Source organism: Cyrtonyx montezumae, unplaced genomic scaffold (genome assembly GCF_038088225.1).
Source record: "Cyrtonyx montezumae isolate F1298 unplaced genomic scaffold, pur_monq_1.0 scaffold_3, whole genome shotgun sequence".
Taxonomy (NCBI): Eukaryota; Metazoa; Chordata; class Aves; order Galliformes; family Odontophoridae; genus Cyrtonyx; species Cyrtonyx montezumae.
In genome coordinates this window covers 33,399,116-33,418,318 of record NW_027072034.1, presented here as the reverse complement: position 1 = coordinate 33,418,318, position 19,203 = coordinate 33,399,116, and the positions used below count along the sequence as shown (strand labels likewise).

Below are 19,203 nucleotides of genomic sequence, written 5' to 3'. Positions count from 1 at the left end.
CTCCTGTATTCATTAATGCACTTCCAAACATCAATTAGTTTATTTATTGTAACCCTGTGCATGTTCTGCATGACTTTTTTTCTGCTTTCCTTCCTCCTACCCCGCAGCCTTGGTGAAGGGATGCTTTCTGATTGCTAACCAAAGGCCCTCCCTCTGATGTCCCAGCATAACACTTTTTGGTGCTCCAGCTCCATCTTCCCCACCAGACCGTGGTGCCATTCTATTGCATGGCCACAGGTGCAGCCCCTTGGCAATTTCTAAACTGGGGGAAGCAAACATAGCCTATTTAATGAACCCTAAAACACAGCACTGTGTGCTGCTTGAGTGTAAATGGTTCTCCTTAAACCAAGTGCTCCCTATTAGAATATTTGTTTGTTTGTCTCCCTCATTGTAATAAATTAAATCTCCTATAACCCAGCGGATGCTGATGACTGAATAATAATCAGCACTAATAATTCCATTTGGGATTGCACAGGTGTTGTTTGGTAGCAGCAGGAATGAACAAGTTGTTCCGTGAGCCTCAAAACCAATGAAACCTGGCTGACTGCACCCTGCAGGGCTGTGCAGTGGGGGGTCCTCCTCCCCACTACCCAGCCAGAGCTCATGGGGCATCATGGCAGCACAGTGCTGTTGAGGCTCTCACAACTGTTGCACATCTGCCAGCATTGGGTAGAAGGCTTAGAGGTAGGAAGGTAGAAGGAACAGAAAGGTTCATTTCATTAGGAAACCAAGTAAAAAGAAATAAATAGGGTCTTTTGCCTTTACCCAGCTACTGTTTTAATGAAACTTGTAGAAACAGAACGTCTTGAGGCATACATCCTTCTGCTCAGCACACCGCAAGTGGGAGAACATCCCAGTGGGCATGGGTCTGTTTTCCCCCTTGATTAAACTGCGATGCTCTGCAGTTATAGGTATCTCACAGGTTAAGTCACAGAATCACAGAACTGTAGGGGTTGGAAGGGACCTCTAGAGATCATGGAGTCCAACCCCCTGCCAAAGCAGCTCCCTAGCCCAGGTTGCACAGGTAGGCATCCATTTGGGTCTTGAACATCTCCAGAGAAGGAGACTCCACCACCTCTCTGTGCAGCTGTGTCAGTGCTACATCTGACACGTTATAGCTGTGCAGTGCTTTGCTGTGGAACATTTTGAGTTAAGCTCTTTTAGTGTATCATATAATTACAGATTTCTTCCTTAATTAGTAGAGCAGTTGGTGATCTTGAGATAAATACTTGGCAGTGCAGGTCAATTGCTGTTTGTTTCTCACTGTACAAAAACAATAGAAGCATTGTAGTCACAGGTATCACTGCCAGAGTTATCAACAAACTTTGGTCTTAGAGTAGGAAAAAAAACAAAAAAAAAAGAGTTTCTCATCCTTTTCCTTAGCAGTTCTCATCTGGTAGACCAGCTAATTGCTGTTGCTGTTGAGTGGGAAACAAAAAGACAATACTAAATGAATATGTTACATATAAAAGGTGCTGAATAAAATAATGGACTAATGATTTAAATTCAACAGCAATACTTTTTTGTGTGCAACTTTGTAAAGCAAATTCAAATTTAAAACTAAGAACTAGGAATGCAAATTGTTTCTTATGGAGTCTAAAATTATTATATAAATATGTCTCAAAGAATTCCATTCATTGTATGAAGGAAATCAGGTTCCTTTCCCAAAGTGTGAACTCTTCAAGGAGTCCACATGTTGGACAGTCAGAATAAACTTCGGCTAAATTGTTTTTAGTTCCATTCTGATGAAGACCCCTTTAGTGACTATAGGGTAGCCCTCAGTAACAGAGTTAATACGGAGAAAATTAGGTGGCAAGGCCCAGCTTTTTACAAAGCCCTTCTGTACATAAAGGCAGGAATTGGCTGTGCTTAACCTAGTCAGGTCACTGCTACAAAGCGTAATTCCACCTCTGAATTCAGGGTGCCCAGAACTCTTCCAAGACATGGAGCAGGGCTTAAGCAAGCAGAGCAGCAGCCCCTTGGAGTCACCTACTTGTACTCAAACATCAGCAGCTTCCACTCATCCATTACTCAGGTTCAACACATTGCATATGGAGTAGGGAAAGAGGAAGAATCGTCTCCGAGTTCTCTCCTTTAACACCAATTAATTTAACACCAGATTCCCACAGGGTCTTTCAGCAGCGTTTTTCTGCTCTGGGAGAGGATGGGGCTGCAGGTGACAGTGCTGATGTTAAAAGGCACAAGCACTGCAGATGGCATCCCAAAGGCAACGTGTTTGCATTACCTCCTTGGTAGACCTTGCACACTGTGAGCGCTCAGAGATGTCTCAGCCATCAGTTTGGGCTTCAGGTAACTGCTGGCCACTGCACTGGCCTCACACACAAGGAGACTTTAGATGGTGACGTCCCAAGCTGGGCTGGAAATGTAAAGAAACCCAATGAAGTTCTCTTTCTTTCTCACCCAGAAGACACGTACATGGAGTTTTCAGCTGTTTGTTGGAGGGAATGTGAAGGTACTTTCATGTATTTAGCTGCTGCAAACCAAGTGGTTAGCTGATACAGATCTGCCATTTTTAGATTTCGGAGTACCCAGAAATTTCACTGATCCATCCAGCATTGCTAGTACCACAGAGCTCTTTAATTCCCTTCTGGTTACCTTTTTTTTTTTCCTATGAAAAAAGCAAAAGCCAGAAATGGTGGAAGCAAGCACAGCTTCACCCACCAGCATTTCACCAGCACAGAGCTACAAAAACAGCCACAGGAATAACATCTTCAAGTTCGACAAGCCATAGCAAAACACCTTTTTTCTTTTTCTCCTGTCTTTTGCCTGGATGCTTCCAGTGCTGAATCCTTTTCAAAGACTTCTTGGATGCCCCGATAACAGAAAAGCTCACCGACTTTTTGAAGCCACAACACCATGGGTTTTTCTCAACATGTGCTTTTTACTTTTGGAATATGAGCTTGTGCAAAGCAACAATTCCAAAGCCAATTAAAGTAATAATGAGCTTCGGTGGACATTGAGTCTTATCTGTAAACACCAAATAAAATGGGGAATTTATGGCCATGTTGGTTCCCTCCATGCTTATGGAGTGATTCCAGTTGATGCAAGGCACTGCTGCTATGGGGGCTGCACTTTTTTCTTGACCCTCATTAGTGATCTCCATTCTGCATTATTATTTAGAATAGCCTTTCTCCCATCAAGCTCAGCTATTCATTTTACCTCATGTATAAAAATAGCTTAATGAGTATTTCTTGCATCTTAGCCACTACACAGTGGCAGAAATCTAGAAAATGTTTACTGTAGTGAGCTGTGGCATGATCATATAGTAAGTAATCAGCATAATAAAACATTGCACTGAAGCTACTTCTGTGTGGAAAAAGGAAAGTATTGGTAAACACATTTGGAATATACAGCTGTGCTGTGCTAAGGGCTCCAAACCACAAGCCAATGATAAAAATGCATTCGTTTGCCATCCTATTAAGATACTCTTGATATTCTGAAACAGCATACTCTCAAAAATGGGCATTCTGATCATTTCCTAACAGAACAGGGTCAGTTGTAAGCAGATCACTGTAAGTGAAGCAATTTAATATATGAGCGTAAAATTGAAAATAGAAAAGATTTATCTCTGCCTAGATGGTAGTATATTACACATACTTTAGTCTTTTGACTGTGCTTTGCAGACAAGAAACCAGTAACTTCTTACAGAGTAATGTTGCACAGAGGACTGTTTTCTTTGTAAAGACTCATTTTTCCTCCTTTTTTCTAGTTCTCTGCCCAGTTTAGCATGTTCCAGACCATCAAGGACCAGCTAGAGCAGCGAACGCGGATCCTGCAGGCCAACATCCGCTGGCAGCAGGAGGAGCTCCAGAAGATTCAGGAGCAGCTCTGCCTGGTCCAGGATTCCAGCGTGCAGGTGTGTTGCTTCTGGGAGGGCAAAGCATCCTCCTGTGAAGCACCTGATAGGGTTGGTGACTTAAAATTAGCCCCAGGGTCGTGGTGTACAGGTGTCCGGCCTTTTCATTTGCTTGGGTCACACTGAGTAAAGAGGAGTTGTCCTGGGATGCTTCAAAAGTAATGCCACCTATTTATTTCCATGGAAAATACGACCCATACAAAAAGCACAGTAACACTGTTTGGTAAAGTAAATTATCAGCTACAAAACACTATTTTTCACCATAGTCACCACCATTGGATACTATTTTTCATCAGCCATGAAGAAGCACCTGCATGCCCTGCTCCTAAAAATCTGCACCAGAGGAAGTGACCCACTGTTACACAATTGCTGCGATGGTGTTGTTGCTGAGATGCACCACCCACTACCTCACTGTGCTCAGTTCCACTGTTTTGTCTCCATTAACATTTGGAAAATGTCGATGAATGTCAGTGGGTGCTATTGTTTCCACATGGAGGAATTCAGTGACATACCTTTGCTCCATCCATACTTCTATGTCAGATGTCATTGTGTCAGATTGCCCCTCTGCTGCCTTCTGTCACGTGGCAACAGCATGTCACAGAATATTGGTGGGAATGTCCAGTCTCTACTGTCACACCACCAACATCCACCTCTGATGCTGTAGGCCAATATCATGAAATAGGAGGTATTACTTCTGGAGCAGCCCTCATAAAACATAGTTGATGTATATAGGTAATTAAACTTATTTTAAAATATTTTTTATTAAAACATAAAAAAGAGAGCAACAAAAACATAAAACTAGTTGTATTTGACCCTAATTTTTGTGAAACCAATGCGTCAGTTTGGTTGGATGGCATTAGCTGCAAGTTCTCAAGGTGTTTGTCAGAGACTTTGATGAAATTGTACTCTTTCTGTGCTTCATCCTTGAAAACAGTTGTTCACAAATGTGTGTACTGCCAAAAAGAAGTGATAAAACATGAAAAAGGTATGATTGTGAAGCAAGGGATATTTCTGCTAAAATGAGCCTTATGAAAGTCCAGCAGAGAGACATGATCAGATTTTTTAGTTCAATAACTGATTGCAAGTCTATACATTCCACTTGACATTTTTTGGGTAATGGATTTGTGCTGACTGGAAATGGAGTCACAAATATACCAAAACACTGATGATTTTTCTTGCAATCTTCAAACCTGCTCTCAAATCCCTTTATCGTAATGGAAAGCACGGCTGCATATTTTTTGCTGTTCACAACTGTGTTCAGCCGATCTATCAAAAATCAAAATAACATTATTTGTCATCACTTGAGTTAGCACTGCACTACGCCTCATAGCCTGGTTTCAGCCCATATGTGGTTAACAGCACACAGTTTGTTCCTTGCTGAGCAATGCTTGTGAGCCTGGGCAGGAATAGCCACTGGCTTTATAGTGAGGGGTATGGAGGCTATGGGGTGGACTGCATTACGAGCTGTGCCAGGCCACATGCAGCCCACAGGCCATGGGATGGACATGCCTGGGCTACGACACATGGACATGAGAAAGACAACTCATCTGAATGGGGATGTTGCCCTCTGAAAGCCTCTTGAGTAGCCTACACCAGGAAAGATTAAGAGCTCTCTGGAGGGAGAGAGGAAAGCAATATCTCAACCGTAGTGGTGAGGGGAAAGATTTGAGTCATTTACACTAATGTTTTAGTACTTTTATCTACTGAGTCTTCTGTGTCAGCAGCTGTAATGGAAACATATTCACATTCATACCTAGCACTGACTGTATCTCTCCAGTTCATTACTTTCTATCAGTCCACTGCGTGTTTCATGGGGACACCACAGGTGCTCAGTACCATGTCTGTACCTCCTTTAGCCACCAGCCCTCCTTCAGGCATTCCCCAAGTGCTCATCTCTTTCAGATCACTCTTTCCCTGTTTTCCCAACCCCAGCCCAGCTGGGACACAGAGTACAAGAGATGAATTCCCATGTCACATTAAAACCTCCGAAACCTCTGCTGCTGTTCATTCCTTTACAGCTGGGAGGTGTCTAAATGCATTTGTCACTGGACCAGCTCAAGCCTTCAGGGTGAAACTGACTGGGGCTGCTGTCCTTGTATCTTTGATACCTTCTGCACAGAGCTGGTACAGTATCTACTTTGTACTACCTGTGATCCCTGCTGCACCAGCAAGTTCAGTTTAATTCATCTTAGGTTTCTTTTAATGACAAATGTAAGAAAATCATACACTTTTATGGAAGTTTCCCAAAAGCAGGTTGATTACTGCTCTGTTTTTTATTATGTAACTATAAATACCAGGTTGAATGACCCTTGCTAGAAATGTTGCACTGGGGACCCACTGTGAGCATTGTACTAACAAGATTTTTGGAAGACAATCTCTGCCACAGAAATTAAAGTCTCTAACATTTTAAGTACAGGATGAAAACACAGGACCTGCTGAAGCCAATGGGAAATTTGCTTCTAACTCGTACAGAAATAGATTCTCACCTCTCATCAGCACCTGTACAATGCATTTTGATGTATTAAAACCATTTGGGATTGTATGTTTAGGCAATTAAGGAATCGGTGAAGCTAAATTTGAAACTTTGCCACCTAAGCTACTACATGTGTTCTACTATGAGGCAGCACGTCAGTGCAGGGTCCTAGAACCAGGGCTCCCTGTTCCTGGTCCCATATAAACGTACAGGCAGACCAGACTTAATTTCAGGCTTAATTTTCTCTATTGGTTCTGCAGTGATATTGACTAACAAGGAAGAGAAGTCCCTCTGCAAGTAGCTGTCTAGAATATTCAGAATCATGATGTGTCTGAAAGCTATTATTGTTATTATGAATATCAAGTCATGATATTTTTACTTCTTCTCCTTTTAATTGGGCAGAAAACACTACACTGCCTCTGTGAAGTCTTCAATATTTATATACCCTGATCCTTTTTTTTCTTTTTTGTATATAATTGAGGCAAAAATAGAAAATGAGAGCACCTTCTTACAGACAGGAAAGAGATTTTGTTTTTGTATAGCTGGATGGGGAGGGCTCTCCTTCTCTGGGATCTGAGTGCCTGTCAGTCCCCCCAGACCAATCTCACAAGGCAGCAAGCTATGAGCAGCCACACTTTTACTACTCCTGCTTTCTCTAGACTGAAAAAAAAATAAAAGCAACAAATTACTGTGCCATTACAAGGATGGAGTGGGACCAGGGATTAGCTTTGTCATACTCAGCTAGGGGCATTTTAAAATAAAGCCTCACATTTTCACTTGTAGCACTTCTGTGACTCGCAGGAGGTTGGGAGTAAACTGCGAAATCGGAAGTCTATCCACGTGCTCTGCCAAGCAGATTTCACCACTGAGGGAGCTGCATGGCTGCAGACATCAACCCATGTCTATCATCAAGGCTACAAAGCGTAGCAGCAAAAGGAAGAGCACATTTCTGGTCTTTTTGATATTTCATGGAGTGAACAGGGCAGTGCTGGTTGTGAGCATGGGGGAGTGCCATGGGCTGGCCACAAAGGGGAAAGCATTCCCTGGTTTTCTCTCGTTAGCTCCTTTATTAGCATGTCGTCCCGAAGTGTGCACTGTGGAGAAGCAAGCCCAATTTCCATTTTCTTCAGAGGTTTTCAGAAGTGTAGTGCAGCACTCCACCAAGAAGCATTTTCCCAACCGGACAGATGTCAAACTCAGTCGTTTTCATTTGTAACTATTTCCAAGAGCCTCGTCCAATGAAAGACAAAACTAGCAGGAGGGCTGTAGGCCCTGAACAAAGTGCTCCAAACCCCATTAAGTCCCCGGTTCTGTTCTCCTGACCAACAAAAGCATGAGGGCAGCAGCAGCAGGAGTAACCTCAGAAGTCTGAAGGATGCTGTGTTTGTGCCAGATTTCAACGTCTGGCTAATGAATTGCGGATGGGGAGGAAGGCAGAACGAAGAGCTGAGCCTGAGCAGCTTGCAAGAAGTGAAAATGAGAACATCCCTATCCACCCGTAATTTGCAAGCCAGTCTCCCTTCAAAGTCAGTGTATCTCATATTCCCAGTGCTGCACCTCTCTCCTCTGCAGGTATTTTACTTAGGGAGTCTTGATTCCTGTAACAAAGAGCTATCATCACCCAATTATCCAAGCAGCAAAGAGTCAAGAGCTGTCTCCCTCACATCTTCCAGTGCGATTCAGCCATTAGCATCAGAGACTTGACTATCTCACAATGAGTGTCAGAGGGCCACTTCCCTCTCTTGCAGCTTTGCTGCGTATGTTATCAAGCTGGCCAATTAAAAATATTTGTGAGATGCTTCTCTGGTCTTGCAGTCCACAAAATCAGCCACGAGACATGTCATTTTTGGCAGTGCAGTTACGGGGCTGCTGATTTATCTGTTCGGATTTGCTCTGGCTGGAAAAGATTTCACTCTTTATTATGAGGTTTCTGTTGCTATTTAAAGCTGCAATGTTTCAGAGGAATTCAGGTAGGACTATCACAAGAGATATATTATGAAAAAACTGCATTGTACAAGTGAAGTACATTTTTGCTTTCAGGCTTAACTTGCAGGTAGCAGCTCCGTACTTCGATCCTCTCTCAAGTCTTGTTTTTATCAGGCATCTTGGGTCTTCCAGTTCTGCAGGGACACAGGTTAAGTGACACCATTGCTTCCTGCCCTCAGTTTGTTTTTCCAGGATATTTATGTTCAGTCTGTAGTAATGCTGCTTTGTACATTTGAACACAACAGAGAGCGTCCCTCAGTGTAAAACACTCCTAGGCCTCTCAAGGTATTAACACATGAACAAAAGAAATCGGTTTACTGCAATAAACTTGGTTGTAAATTCATAGTGTGCTAGCTGCCAACTGCACACATTCCTATCCAGTGGTACACTCCAGTAATTGCAAAGTAGGTTACTCTGCTTCCTGTCAAGGATAAGCTACTTAGCCTCTGCCTCGTTCACTGCAGAGTAACTCATCTGCTGCAAGTTCCACCCCGTCCAGCATTTGCATTGATGGGTATTGAGTTCACACTGGATGGACTTAATATTTCACCAGCACTGTGCACTGTGTACAGGGAGGACAATTAAGATGTTGCTCCTTAAGGTCGTTCCTTGTGCCAATCTTGTCAGGAACAGTAGGCTTACGGTCCTCATGCCATGTTTGGAAACACGCCACTTGCTCTACCTCCTTTGAATTTTACATCAAACATTTTATATCAGTGGAGAGCGGTTTCATTGCTGGAGTTAATCAAGTTCATCTAGCAAACGTGTCCAAAGCTGATCTTCTATATCGCAGAAATAAACAAGAAAATGAATTTTCATAATTTCTGCCTTTGATTTATTCATAATAAGACCTATTTATTTGGCAGAAGTTGCAAGACCATCTGTCTTTCTGGTATGTAATGGCACCAAACTCAGCGAGCAGTGTTTTTAAAAGAAAACACTTGGAGCTAATTTCAGACCCGCTGCAAGCAACCATAACTCTGTGACTTGACCCATTTATTTCTGTCAGGCATCTTTGAGATTAGTTACAGGACCTGAAACACACCACACTGTTGCTTTAAGTCCGTTAACATTTTCATAATTGCCCCTACTCTCGTTAAAGTAACTGATTAACGTAAGATTTGTCTCTAACTTGTTTCCAAGTAAAATCTTGGCAGGCCAAGATTCATTAAAAATTACAATATTTAAATAAAAACTGTGTTTTTAAAGCTAGATAAATAACCACAAATATGGTAGATCAGCCTACGCTTATGCAAAGAAAATCAATGCATTGTGTTGGTTCTTTGAAGAAGGGGGTGGGTTTTTTTCCAAAAGAAATTACAGGGGACACGATAGTTTAGGGAATTGCTAATATAGCAATAAGCTGCATAAAGGTGTACTAATTACTGGGTGTACCTCAGACATACTGCCATGCATGAGACTGGTGGATGAATAATGAAGACAATAATTGTGATTCTGATTTCATTTCAACTCTCGGAAGCTCCACGTATGTTAATGGAGTTCCACACTTGTACTGGTGGTGTGGGACCAGAATCAGAGCCAAAAATGCCTTCAACTACCTGCAGAGTGTCGCTTTGTACAGTCCTTGGTGGCAAGAGGATAGGTTTGAAATACTGCAAAGATATCTTGTAGCATTAATAATTAAGAGTTCTAAAAGATGCCTTTTCCTTTTGTATAGCTCTAGTAAAAGAAATAGCCTCTAGGAAAGCAGAAGATTCCAAAGCCCGGCAACTTTTGAAGAAGAAAGATTCATCTTGCAGTGCAAGAATGGAGAGTACATCATTTACAGAAACATACTAACAGAGAGGCTTCTAGCTCTCCCGCACAAGTCAAATGAGTGATTAGGAAGAACACCAGGTGACAGCTACCTGATGGGAAATCAGATAAATGACAGTGACTGCCTGTTTACACATCTTCTCAATGATAAGGACACAGCCATTCGACACGCACAACTCTGGCCTCGCTGTGGCCTCATTAAATACGTTCAGCGACCCAACTGTACAGAAGGTGTTGAATTTTCCGAGACAAATTCAATAGCAGCCTTGCCTGAAAGACAGGCTGATTTGTTGAAAGGAAAAATGAAAGGATTAAAAAGACATGGAGTTACTCTTTGCTTTCTGGTCAGGGTGTCCCAGAATATGACAAATGCTCTCAAAAAGGCCCTGCCTGCCCCATGGAGTGAGGGCTTTTACTTTCAGGACACATTTCACAAGTAATGATGCACTTTTAGAAGAAGAAAGAAAGAAACCAGAGACAGCAGAATTGTTAATATAGGAAATATGTGATTTTCAACTAACAGTAAATGCATGGTGAATTCAGAGCTGTGATTATTTTAGGAAATATCTCTAGATTTAAATCTGTCTCATTCACCACTCATAACAATTGGACTATGTCACTAAAACATCTCCCTCTTTCTTTTCCAGATGTTCCTACAGCAGCCAGCAGTGTCCCTGAGCTTTAGCAATATTCAGCAGCCAGAGCCACAGACACTACAGCAGAGGCCAGGGGTCATCTCTCAGCAGCAGCTTGTCCCCAGTCCCCAGCTCCCAGGGCAAATTGCATCTCCACAAACTCAGAGCCAGCAAGTACTGAGGGAAGCAAGTGTGATATCAAGCCAGGTAATCATTTATCTGACTAGAGAAGCATTCATATGGAAAGAAAAAAATGAGCTCTTATTAGACAAGCAAGTAAAATTACACTGGTCCTACAATTATGCCTTTCCTTCCCTATTCTTCTATGTGCAGACTGTATAAAGTGTGTCCCTACAGCATTTTACTTCATCTTTTTAAGACCTCAGTCAGTAGAGTTACCCACTGCCTGCCATGATGGCATGCTGTTGGGGTGCTTGGATATTGGTGTGAGATGTGTGGGGTGGGCAGTGGGACATGGGAGGGCAGCATCAAGTGTTTGTAACTGAGACCTGTGAGAGTGAGGAGGCTTGGCACAACAGTTCTTACTGCTGACATCTGGGCATTTCCTTCTTTGCTCTTCCACTCACCAGCTGTGCCTCTCTTCAACAGGAGCCACAGCCTCTATGGCTGTTGCCAGAGTGCGCAGTGAACGTGGCTGTACCACAATGAGGTGAGGGCTTACAGCCCTCAGCCTTAGCATTTAGTCTCCTACTGGCCCACATTAACATAACTGTTTAAAAGTGAACACATAGAAAAACAATGATATTTTTCCTTAGAAAAGGTCATTCAGGTTGGATATTGGGAAAAGTTTCTCAGAAAGAGCAGTGAGGCAGTGGTACAGGCTGCCCAGGGAGGTGGTAGGGTCACTGTCCCTGGAGGTGTTCAAGAACTGTGGTGGATGTGGCACTGAGGGATGTGGTCAGTGGGCATGGTGGGAGTGGGCAGATGGTTGAACTAAATGATCTGAGAGGTCTTTTCCAACCTTAATGATTCTATGATTCCCATTGTGGGGCTCTCACGGCCAGCTCTCCCTGCTCTCTTGCAGGGCCCAAAGGCAGAGAGGAGCACTGAGCTGACTACAGGCAGCAGCCGCCCAACTCGCAGCACGGCCACACCATTCAGCCCCTCCACCCCTCTGTCCCGCCGAGGCCCTGGCCCTGGCTCTGGTCCCGGTGCATCTGCTGCTGGCTGCAGCCATGACCAGCAGCTCAGGTAGGGTACAACATGGCACTGAGATGTCCAACGCCTCAGGCTGCCCTGTGGGAGTGAGGGAGGGGGTGAGGTTCCAGCTCCAACAAAGCGTATGAATATCTGTTGGAATGTTGCCCAGCAGAAAAGGATCTGGGGGTGTTGGTCGGCAGTCGGCTGGATATGAGCCAGCAGTGTGCCCAGGCAGCCAAGGAGGCCAAAGGCATCTGGGCCAGTGTCAGAAACAGCGTGGCCAGCAGGATGAGGGAAGTGATTTTCCCTCTGAGCTTGGCAGTGCTGAGACTGCACCTTGAATGCAGTTTTGGGCCCCTCACTGCAAGAAGGACATTGAGTTGGTCAAACACACAACAGAGAAGAACAGTTAATCTGGAGAAGGGACCAGAAAACAGGAGGTATGAGGAGAAGCTGAGGGAACTAGGGCTGTTAAGTCTGGAGAAAGAAAGACTCAGGGGAGACCTCATCGTTGTCTATAGCAACCTGAAAGGAGGCTGCAGCGAGGTGGGTGTCTGTCTCTTTTCTCAGGTGGCAAGTGAAGGACACAAGGAAATGGTGCCATATAGCACCAGGGGAGGCTTAGCTTGGGTATCAGGAAGAATTTAGTCACAGAGAGGGTGATCAAGCATTGGAACAGACTGCCCACAAAAGAGACGTGTGGATGCAGTACTAAGGAATATGGCTTAGCAGTGGACTTGGTATTAGGTTGATGGTTGGACTTGGTTATCTTGAATGTCTTTTCCAACCTAAATGATTGTACCAAAAAACAAAAAATAAAACAGTTGGATATTGAGGCAGTACAACCCACTCCCACCGAAACCAGCAGGAACAATAGAAGTTTCCCTCTCCTGAAACCCAGCACCTCAGAAGAGCACAAATGTGAAATGCACGACCCCAGACCTCTACTCAGCAGAGCTGAGGTTACATCTCCTGTGCTCAGTCTTGTGTCATACCTGCAAAAGCATCTTTTCTCAGTTTTCAAAATAAGGCATTTTTATGATCTTTCTCTTACAGTAGTATCACTTTTTTCTTTTTTTCCATGTACAAGACTGTTGCTCAGCCAGCCTATTCAGCCTATGATGCCCACGTCCTGTAATGCAAGACACCCTTCAGACCTCAGCATGGCTGGAACCCAGGCTAAGTATGTGGCTTGTTAAAGATAAAATGCCAAAGTCCCTTTTGAGGGGAAACAGTCTTCTTTAGTAAGATGACAAAATAGATATAATCAGGAGCACATTATTGTGCTGAGTCTCGTTGCCAGTGTCAGGGTCAGCCTTACCTGCCTGGTCACATCAGTAAAAATTACAGAGGGAAACACAATGTGTCAGTGGTATCTTAACAAGGCTGAGCTGGGGAGTTTTTCTCCCTCATGGCAGTGCTCATTTCAGTGCTGGAACTTCTGACCCACAGAAAGTCAGTCCTGGCCCAGCTGAAATGACAAGCACTAAGAAAGCTCTCCCCCTCTGCACAGGGAAGCACTGGAGTAATACCAGTGGAGGAATGCCTATTCAGTGCAGCAGAGCCAAAAGAATCAACAGGCCCTGCATCAGCACTCTCTGAATTGTTGCTAAGCAAAACACCCTCTTTCCTCTCCTTTAACCTTATGTGAAGGAAGTGGGAACTCTCAGTCATAAAATGCTTTTTTTCCCTTTTAGCTCTTTGTTTGTTTGTTTTTGTGGTCATTGTCCTTAATTGTTAGCTGTCAAAATGATAATGTAATTCTTTGTACGTCATTAAAGTGATTCCATATGTTACCTCAGGAATGTAGGTATTCAGTACTTCCTTTTTAATCATAGCTGTTGCTACTTAAGATTACTTCAAATTGAAACCTTCAACATACAGATCTGCAGTTGAGATCTGCTTTTAAGCCCCTTAATAAACAAGCCTGATCTTCAGAGATACCTCTCCCCATTCAAGTTCTCTGCCTGACTCACAGGACCCTTTTTTAGAGCTCACATCCTTTCCTAAGTGCCCAAATCTTAGCATTTCTGACTAACCCCTAATTTTGAACAGCTGTTAAAAACACACAGCACAGTATGATCTCATCACCTATTACAGGATAAACAGAATTAGGCTGGGTTGGCAGTAGCTCCATTGTGGTTTTACCCAGAGCCTTCTGCAAAACAGCACATATTTGGCATTAGCTGTGCAAAAGCAGCCTAGCAAGAGGAGCTGAGTGTTTTGGTTTTGGCCTGTCTCTTGTTCTAGAGGACTTCTAGAGGCTTCTTGTGTTCTTCTAATGTGGTCCACAGATATGGGAGCTACGAGCTACTGACCATACTTGGCAGTATGTTTGCAAGCACCTTAGAAAGTAATCAAGCCTACCAATCCTTCTGCAGGAGATTACCACCCCCACAAGCAGACATATCAGAGCACAGGCAGCAGAACAGGGGACGTATTTATTTCTCAGCTGCCTCAGTTCAGAACTCATTAATAAAAAAAATCAAAGGCCATTTGATTTAACGAGCCTGGGATGTGAATCTGTGGCTGAAGACATGCATAAAGCAGAATATCTGATAAATCTAAAATGCGGTCTGGGTTTTGAGGTGCAATGTATTCTGCCTTCCAAGTCCAGCTCATGCACAGCATTAAGCAGAGCAGTGCTGCCAGTGGTGCTGGTTCTCATGTGTGCAGATCTGATGCACTGGAATCCTTTACTAAGAATTATTTATGAAGTCCATTGATGTCTACCTCGTGTCCTAGGAGAAGACCTTTGTTTCTACTGGCTTGTTCTTGATTGTTTTCATTCTTTCTCACACAGATATTCTCAAAACCAACAAATGTTTCAAAGTTTGGAAGTGCAGACTTCCAGCAGTGGCTCTCCAATCGTTCCGATGGGACAAGCAGTGTTAAACCAAGGGTTTGCCACAACTCCTCCTTCCCAGCCACCCTCTCTGCCACCTATGCAACTCCAGCACCAACAGCATCAGCAACAGCGCTACCTGCAGGTAGGGAAGGACAAAGAAGATAATGTGTAAAACACACGCACAGAGTAATGAAGCAAATGGGCTGTGCAAACGGGGCCTGCAGGCCTTGCCAAGCTGTAAGTTCCAGCAGGAGCCTGTTCATGGCAGAGATGGCCATTTCAGAGATACTGAAATGTGCGAGACACTGATACAGTGTCGTGTCCTCTTCCAGTATAGCAAGAAAGCAGTGAGAACAGTCAGATGATTTCAAAGGAAATTACTAATCCTGCATACTGGAAACATAATCAGATTATCCTGGATGTATTTAAAGTATATTTCTAGATGGAGAAAATTGCTGCCTTAGGATTTATTTTGTACTCTTTATTAAGTACAAGATTTGCTTAGTTTACAAGTCAAAAGATGATTTTTAATTACCAGCAACAACATAAAATGAGAGCTGGATCAGATATCCAGATCTCTTCCATAAATTAATGTATTTTTCAACTCCACAAGGCAAAGAAGATGAATTGGAGCAGATCACCTGGAAGCACCAGGTGATTTGAAGATGAAAAATACTGTGGCGTTTTGTTTTCGTTTTTGTTTTTTACCTAATTCAGCACACACTAAAGCCAAGGGGAAGGGGGGGGGAAATGTGTCTCTTTAGGTGTCTCCAAAGGAGCTGAACTGAGTGTGTAAAACCTTATCATAAATCCACTGGAATCATTGAAAGAGTACCATCGACTTCAAATAATTAAACTGAAAAATGGAATCTTTACCGTAGCTGAGAATTAATGGAAAATAAATAAATAAATAAAATGGCAGACACCATTCCCATACAAGCTTCTGCAAAATTCACATCGACTTCAACATGGCAAGGTTAAACCCTACCTTATACTCACAAAAAGAAAGGGCTAGAAGGGACCTCACGAGGCCCAGTAGGCTCCCCTGTGTCATTTCTGCTTCATTTCTACCATCTAGCCATGTCATTTCTGACACGTTTGTCCCAGCCTGTATTTAAACAGACTTTTCAGAATAACCTGCAAATCCTAGGCAGGGCATGCCTACTGGAAAACCTTTCTCAATGCCTAACTGTAATCTTCTTTGCTGCAATTTAAGTCCATTCCTCCTAGCATAGGTAAGCGAGCCCCTTGCCAAGCACACAGCCACAGAGATAAAAGCCAGCAAAAGAGTAATGTTTTTAAGCATGCTGTACATTGAGGACGACGAGCTCTAACATGTGAAAGAATCAAACAACGAGATGAATTTTATTTTATCTGTAGGTGCAAACACCAAGTTCTTTGCACAATGAGCAAACTGATTCTTTGCTCCTGCCATCTTACTCGCCACAGCAAGGAAATATGGGGTATCATCAGGCACAGCAGCAGCAACTACCAAGAAGAAGCAATAGCTTATCAGAATCATCAAATTTACCACAGCCACTGCGATAGAGTCCCACCAGCACAATCAATGCACGATTAGCTTTAACCAATGGGCACATGGGGCAGGAGAGAATGACTTTGTACTTACTGTTTTGGCTTTTGCACGAGCCTTTGTTTCACAGCTCTGTGATGCCACAGAGGACAGACTGCTGCACACAGCACACTGACGGCACGCTGGATTCAGTTTACGCTGTCTTGTGAGCACAGCATGTACTGGCAGAGCAAAACAAAGAGGAACAGTATACTGTGCAAACTCCATCATCACTGGGTGCACAGGAGGAGGAGTTCCAGCTTGGCGTGTTGCTTGGAAAGCTGTCTGGCAATTCCAAAAGACTGTTGACAGACACATGAGGTACTTGGCCTTCACTCTTTCAGTTCTTCTTTTGTGTATGAAAAGCACTGCGTCAAAGGTCTATTGAGGAGAGAACAAGAGATTATTTTTATTATGATTATTGTTATTATTTTGCACAACTGCACAGAGGACAAAACCTAGGCACTTTCTGTAAAGAGAAGTTTGTTTCCTTATTCTTGTGGCCAAATTAGCACATCCAATGGAAAAGAAAGCCTGGTCATTGGTGAAGATGGTCTACAGCTCATAACCCTTGATTTAGAATCTGACAAGTATTTTGCAGCTTACCCTAACTATTCTTAGTGACTAAGAACAAAACAACAGCAAAACAAACAAACAAAAAACACTGGACTGTTTTCTATATGAATTGTGGTTGCAGAGGTGAACTCAAATTGTAAGCACAATCATGCAACTCTCCCATAATACAAGATGGATCCTTCTTCATGCTAAATAATTCACTCACTGCAAGTCTCTGAGAAATATGCACTGTGTTTTGGCCCACTGACTCGGGATGCTGCAGACTATTACATATCTCCTTCATTATAACATTTAGGGTTGAATTTTCCTTTGGGGGGAAAAAAAGAAATGCACTTTTCGCTTTTTTTGTATGTTTTCTGTTGATATGTTTCTAAGAAAGATTTTATGTAATTATTAAATAAAAAGTAGTGTATTGTACAGCTGTTGTAATAATGACCTATTTCTATATAAAATAAAATTATATGGAATTATGTGGAAATTATTTTGTATATGAAATATCAACTCATTTCACAAGTATAAAGATTGTGCTTGTGCTTTTTTGTGAGTGGATATTTTGTAATAAACTAATGATTTAGAAATGTGGTTTTTTGTGAAGGGTACTGCTGTTTCATGCTATATACATCTCAAGCTATTTTTTTTTTCCATTTAATGATGAACAGTGTTCTTTATTTGTAGAATAAAATAAAATAGCCAAAAGGCTTTACTGCAGGACTTGCACACATTTTCCTGTGGCTGTTCAACTACATGATTCACTTTAGATTTTTAGTATTAGCTATAGCCTTACAGGGTGTTTGGCACCCAGTTAGCAAAAACAAATATCCTATGGGATCTGGGGTATGGCACAGACAATGAGAATGACAGCTTAGGAGGTCATACCAGCTGCTAGCCAAGACAGCTAATTTTACATTCCCTTATAACTTAAGGCCTTAGGTAGCTTTGTACTTCCAACCAAACTGTTTTGGACTGGGACAAAACATAGGGTACAGCAGACAGTTTACAGCAGTCTGACACAGGATATACCTGGGCTCTGACCCGTGCTCACAAAGCAGCAGCTTCAGTGCTTAGAGAATTAGCTGTCCAGAGTTTCCTGCTACACCTCTGCTGATTAGCTAACATACCCCTCTGCATACAGTCTAGTGTCCACTTGGGCATCCTTGTGCAGACTATTTCTTGTTAAATTCAAATTGATGAGATGAAGCAGCCAAAGTACAGACCTGCTTTCCCTCTACAACTCTGCTGCAGGAGCAGCAAGCCCCAACAAAGAACAAGTTGGACAACTAGGTGTAGTAATGTCTTCATCTGCCACAGCAGGTTTGAAGGGATGGCTCCCAGAGCCCCCGAAGACAGCCTGCATCTGACTGACACAGCCTAACTTTCAAGAGGGCACAAATCATTCTGTCCTTCTCACACATCTGCACCAGAGATGTCACAGGGCCCTCATGTTCATTTCTGATCTCTATGCCATAAAGAAACAACAGAGATAATTGGCTTAGGAGCTGCAAAAGGTGAAAGTAAACTTTCAGAAAAAAGTTCACTTGCCTTGGGTTCTGAAAAGCCTTCTGAAAAAAACTAAAAATCTGGAGAAAACCTGCTGGTAAAATGACCCCACTGCTTCCACAGCAGGACTGGCTGGCAACACTGATTGATACACAGGTATTTTAGTCTGTACTGAAGGAAGATGAGGGAGTCAAGTATCTCTCTCCCAAAAAGTATTTTGAGGCTACATCTGGTCTCCAAGAAAACATTTCTATCACTAGCTCCTGTCACCTCTCCCAGATATATAAGTCACTGTGCTCACATTTAAGTTCTTACGTTCAGTGAAGCAAGAGTGACCCCTCCAGATGAAGATTAAAGCACCAAACCCTAAGGTTCTCTCATCTGATGTCTGAGGAAACTTCTTTCCATAAACTATAAATAAACCTTAGTGAAGGCACATCAGAGGGCTGTGCACATGGAACAGGCTGCCTAGGGCACTGGGCACGGCCCCAAGTGCTGGAGTTCAAGTAGAGTATGGACAGCACTGTCACACGGAGGGTCTGAATGCTGGATGGTGCTCTGTGGAACCAGGAGCTGGACTCTGTGATCCTTGTGGGTGCCTTACAACTTGGGATAGTATATGATTCTATGACCATTGGATCTCAACTGCTATGATGGAAGCCACAGGAGGAGAAAATCTCTTTAAGAAATTGTTTTACTTTCCCACATCTCTCCTGATTCTCGGTGCTATGCCCGAGCTCAGCCTTAAACCAGCAGTACTGCAGTAGTTAGCAGACAGTGAATAGGGTGGGGCTGTCTTCCCGT

At 43.0% G+C, this 19,203-nt stretch overlaps 1 protein-coding gene across 2 annotated transcripts in view; it reads left to right on the top strand.

Moving 5' to 3' along the window:
• NPAS2 (neuronal PAS domain protein 2) overlaps positions 1-17,330 on the top strand; it is a 96,928-nt gene extending 79,598 nt beyond the window's left edge. For both annotated transcript variants that reach the window (XM_065741138.1, XM_065741139.1), the window contains exons 16-21: positions 3,731-3,877; positions 10,760-10,954; positions 11,793-11,959; positions 12,999-13,091; positions 14,712-14,898; positions 16,137-17,330. In XM_065741138.1, the coding sequence (XP_065597210.1) occupies positions 3,731-3,877; positions 10,760-10,954; positions 11,793-11,959; positions 12,999-13,091; positions 14,712-14,898; positions 16,137-16,304 (957 nt within the window). In that variant the 3' untranslated portion in view covers positions 16,305-17,330. The remainder of the gene's footprint in view (positions 1-3,730; positions 3,878-10,759; positions 10,955-11,792; positions 11,960-12,998; positions 13,092-14,711; positions 14,899-16,136) is intronic.
• Positions 17,331-19,203: the final 1,873 nt, after the last annotated feature.